Source organism: Monoraphidium neglectum (genome assembly GCF_000611645.1).
Source record: "Monoraphidium neglectum strain SAG 48.87 unplaced genomic scaffold scaffold00583, whole genome shotgun sequence".
In the NCBI taxonomy this organism is placed as follows: Eukaryota; Viridiplantae; Chlorophyta; class Chlorophyceae; order Sphaeropleales; family Selenastraceae; genus Monoraphidium; species Monoraphidium neglectum.
In genome coordinates this window covers 18,436-22,651 of record NW_014013045.1, presented here as the reverse complement: position 1 = coordinate 22,651, position 4,216 = coordinate 18,436, and the positions used below count along the sequence as shown (strand labels likewise).

General features: G+C 68.5%; 1 protein-coding gene across 1 annotated transcript; it reads right to left on the bottom strand.

Moving 5' to 3' along the window:
• Positions 1–557: 557 nt before the first annotated feature.
• MNEG_4265 (hypothetical protein) lies at positions 558–3,423 on the bottom strand (the record flags this gene model as incomplete). The annotated part of the gene is made up of 4 exons (XM_014047260.1): positions 558–1,199; positions 1,495–1,803; positions 2,110–2,596; positions 2,957–3,423. 4 exons carry the CDS (start codon positions 3,421–3,423, stop codon positions 558–560), a joined length of 1,905 nt encoding a protein of 634 aa, XP_013902714.1.
• Positions 3,424–4,216: the final 793 nt, after the last annotated feature.

Here is a 4,216-nt window from a genome sequence, read left to right as displayed (position 1 = left end):
ACGAGGCCTCCCGTGTTGCCTTTGGCCGAAACGGGGCGGCACAGCGCAGCCCCGGGAACGAGCGCGCCGCCAAACGACCGTCGCCGGGGTTGCGGCCGGCGCAAGCCGGCAGCGGCGGACGCGGGTATGCGGTCATTGTGATGCAGCGAGCCTCGTCGTGGCACCAGGCGAAAAAGGTCGCAGTGTTGCTTCGCCTCCCAGGCAGCATGGTTGGGGCAGACGCGGCCCGGACTGGCCCTGGCGGCAACGGAGAGGGGCAACAGTTGGCACAGCCAGGTGCCAGCAGCAAGCAGCGGCAAGGGGCCCTCGCTTGCAGGCGTGCCATGCCGGCCAGTGGCGGGGCTCCTGCTGCCAAGGCACGGGGTGGAGCGCACTCTCGACTGGGCGTGACTCGCGCAACTCAGCCTGTCAATCATACGGTCGCTCACAAAAGCGCCCGCCGCACTCCCGCTTCCAAAAACACAGCACAGCCCCACAAAGGCGCCGTGCGTGCACGGGCCACCGGGAGGGGTCCTGGCGCATGGGGTCAACTGCACGATCTGATCCAGATCAGTTTGCTACTCGGAGAGTAGATCATCGGCCGCCGACATCGACCCCTGCCTGGTCCTGGCCCGCCCGCCCGCCGCCTTGGTCGCCAGCGCCGCCGCCGCGTCCGCCGGCCCCACGCCCCCGCCGCTGCCGCGCCTGCGCCGCAGCGGCCCCTTCGCGGCGCACGCGTCGGGCGCGCCGCCGGGAGCATCCGGCAGGTCTGCGCCGCCGCCGCTGCCTGCGCGGGCGAGGCCGTCCAAAGACCCCAGGCTGGCGCTGTAGCTGAGGCTGAAAGCGCTGTCGCTGTGCCCGTGCGCCAGCAGGCGCCGCGCCGCGCGCGTCAGCGGCGGCTGCGGCTGCGACTTCTGCTCCGTCGCCGCGGCCAGCAGCTCGCCCGACGGCGACCGCGAGGCGGCCCTCTCCGCGGCCGCCGTCCCATCGACCTGCCCGCCTTCCGCGGCAGCCCCGCCGGCGCCGCAGCCGTCGACCAGCCGCCACACGCCGGCCAGCACCTCCACCTGCCACTTCAGGTCGAAGAGGAACGCGGCGTGCTTGCCCTGGCGGTGGATCATCATGGCCGCGCCCGTCTCGTCTCGCACCATCGACTCCACGTGCATTACAGGCACCAGGTCGTCGCGGCCCGACAGCACCACCAGGCACTTCTCAGGGAACTGCAAAGCACGAGGGCGGGGGCGGCGGTGGATTACATCAGTCATTCCTGCGCTGCGGCCCTCGCGTGGCGCTTGCATCAAGGCCGCGCACGCGCTCCGCTTGCACCAAGGCCGCGGCGAGGGCGCGGGCGCGCTGTCGATTCTCCTTGGCGGCGCGCGCAGCCGCTCGGGCGCCAGCCCTGAGAGCCGTGAGCCCCGTCAAGAGATCGCAGCCGGGCGCCCGACGCCTGATTCAAAATGCCGCCAGATCGCACCCCAGATCACGGCCCAGATCACGGGGCCTCCCAGATCTCACCATGTCCGGCCAGAGGTTGTACTCGCTCCAGTAAAACCGCCGCGCCACCGCCGCTGCGGTGTGGATGTCCCGCGAAACGTTCCAAGTGATGGGTCCGCTCTTGGTGGCGTGCGGCCTGAGCACAAACGACCGGATGAGGTGGCCGCTCCACATGCACATGCAGACGGGGTCCACGAACGCCATGGCGGCGACGCGGTGCGGCGCGGTGCGCTGCAGTCGGGCCATGAAGAAGGTGCCGAAGGAGTGGCCGACAAAGGCGGCCTTGGGGATGGCGTGGGCGTCCAGGATGCCGAGCAGCACCTCGGCGCACTGCGTCAATTTTGTTGCAGGGAGATTGGCGGTTTACGTGACTCGCTGTGCTTAAAGGGCGAGACGAGGATTAGCAAGACACGCCAGGACGCCGGTTGAGTGATGGGGGTGCACGACGGCGTGCAGGGTTGCATGAGGGCTGGCACCCGCTGCTGCCGCCGCTGTTGCCGCTGCTGCGGCCTCATGCACAGGGCCCGCCCTTTGTAATCCAGGCATGTCGCCGGCTCCATGTGGGCTCGCACGTCCAGCTCTTTCCTGAAGCGCCCAGCCCCCACCATGCTGCAGTTGCCCAAGCCAGCCCCGCACCTGGTCAACCGTAGGGATGAAGCTCGTCCACCTGAGCGCCAGGTGCGGCCACTCGATCGCCACCAGCGGCCGCCCCAGCGCCGCCGCCTTGAGCACGAAGTGGATGTATGGCAGCAGCCCCAGCCCCACGCCGTGGCAGAACACGAGCGGCGGCGCGGCCTCGTAGCCGCCGGCCGCGGCGGCCGCCGCCGCGGCCGCGGCCGCGTCGCTCGCCGGCGGCAGGCCGAGGGTGTAATACAGGAAGCCGCCGCGCCGCTCGCAGCGGAAGCCGGCGGCGGCGAGCACGGCGTGCTTTATAGCTCCAAGGCCCTCTGCAAAAAGGTACCACCAGAGCGGCTTGGGGCAGGCGCGGAGGGGCTCGTGGAGGTGGGACATGTATTTGATGTCTGGGTTGAAGCCCTCGGCGTAGTCGTTGCCCCACTTGGATTCGATGTGGCCGAGGATGGTGTCTGGGACATCACCCTCGCCCGCAGCGTCGAACTCGGCGCTGGGGGTGGGGGGAGGGCGGAGGTGGGGATGCCAGCGGGTCTCGTTTTGGGGGAGTGGAGGGCGGCTTGAATTTGCAGCGCCACATGCACCTGCTGTGCGGCTGTGCTTTCAGCAAGCGGTATGCATAAGAGCGGCCCGGTGTGCGCTGCCGACGACCGCGCACCACCCTCCCGCCTGGGGTGGCGCGGGCAGCTGCGCACGGCCAGCTGGCGGCCTGGGTGCGGCCCCGCTTGCGCACGGCCGCACACCGCTTCTGGCGTGGCTGCTGCTCGGCGCGCCCTGCGACCGGCCGGCCCCTGCTTCTTCGCGCGCAGCCGCCCGGCAGCAGCTGTGATGCGGTGCCCAGTCAGCCACTCACGCTCTGCGGTAGCCGAAGCCATAGGCCAGCAGGTCCCGCACGTTCTGCCGCTTGATCTGGTCAATGGGTGCGTAGTCAAACCACCGGCCGACCATGTCGTAGGACCGGCTGTCCCGTGCGATGATGCCCATGGAGCGGCGGAAGTGGTCAAAGGTCTTCAAAGTGTCGTGGCCCTTTGGGAATTCGTAGTGCTCGTCCGGAACGCGGTCGAGCACGCGCTTGCGCAGCAGCCAGACGAACAGGAACGCGCCCTCGAGGGCCAGGTACCACGGCCAGAACCGCCGCGCCGCGAGCAGCGCCGCGCCGGCAGCGAGCGCGACGAGCGCGCCGCTGGCGACGAGCCCGAGGAGCGCGCGCGCGTGCAGCGAGGCCAGGCGCCGGCGGTAGCCCGGCGGGAGCGCCGCGTCGGCGACGGCGGCGCTGGCGGCCGCGGGGTCCTGGGCGTCAGCTGTCGGTTTCACGCCCATTGCGCAATCGTGGGCGCCGCAGGGGCGGGCTGGCGCGGGCCCGGCAGGGGCAGCAGTGCCGGCGCGCAAGCTCGGGGCGCGGCGTGGGGCGCGGGACACCCGGGAGAGGGCGAGCTGCGGTGCGCCGGCATCGGCATTGGAGGTATTAGATGACGAACGGGCGCCTGCACACAACCGTCTTCAACAGGATTCGGTCGAACACAACACTGCCCACAGCCAAGGGTGGGCTAGCAGGAGACCACCCTCCGCACCTGTGCTAGCAAGCTCCGAGAGGTTGCCTGGAACCCTGTACTGCTGCCGCCACGCCCGCCTACAGTCCCGGGCCGCGGGGTGGTAATGATGAGGACGCTGGCTTGATCACGCGCGAGTAGGGGTGCCGTTGGTGGACAACTTACAGATGAGGGGATTGTGGCACGAGTGCGGGGGCGCTGGTCAAGGTCAAATAAGGTCTGCTGAGCCGCGTGTACAATTACGGTGTTTGGTGTCAAGGTCCACTGTGCTCCCAAACACTCGCTATGTGCATCGCAAGTGTGTGGCAGGCATTTAGATGAAATCAATTTTACACCGCGTATGTCACACGATAGGTGTAGAGCGCCTTCTTGGGAAATCCCATTGGACTCGTTGCGTTGCCGTTGAGCTTCGGGCGATGCCACGCACGCAATGCAGGAAAAAAAGTAAGCCAATTCTTATTGTATAGGTACAGAGTGAGAATATTGCAACGCCGATGCACACAACGCCGCTGACCGTGCACGTGCACAGTTGACCGATTGCTTCAAATCCCACAATGAGCAGG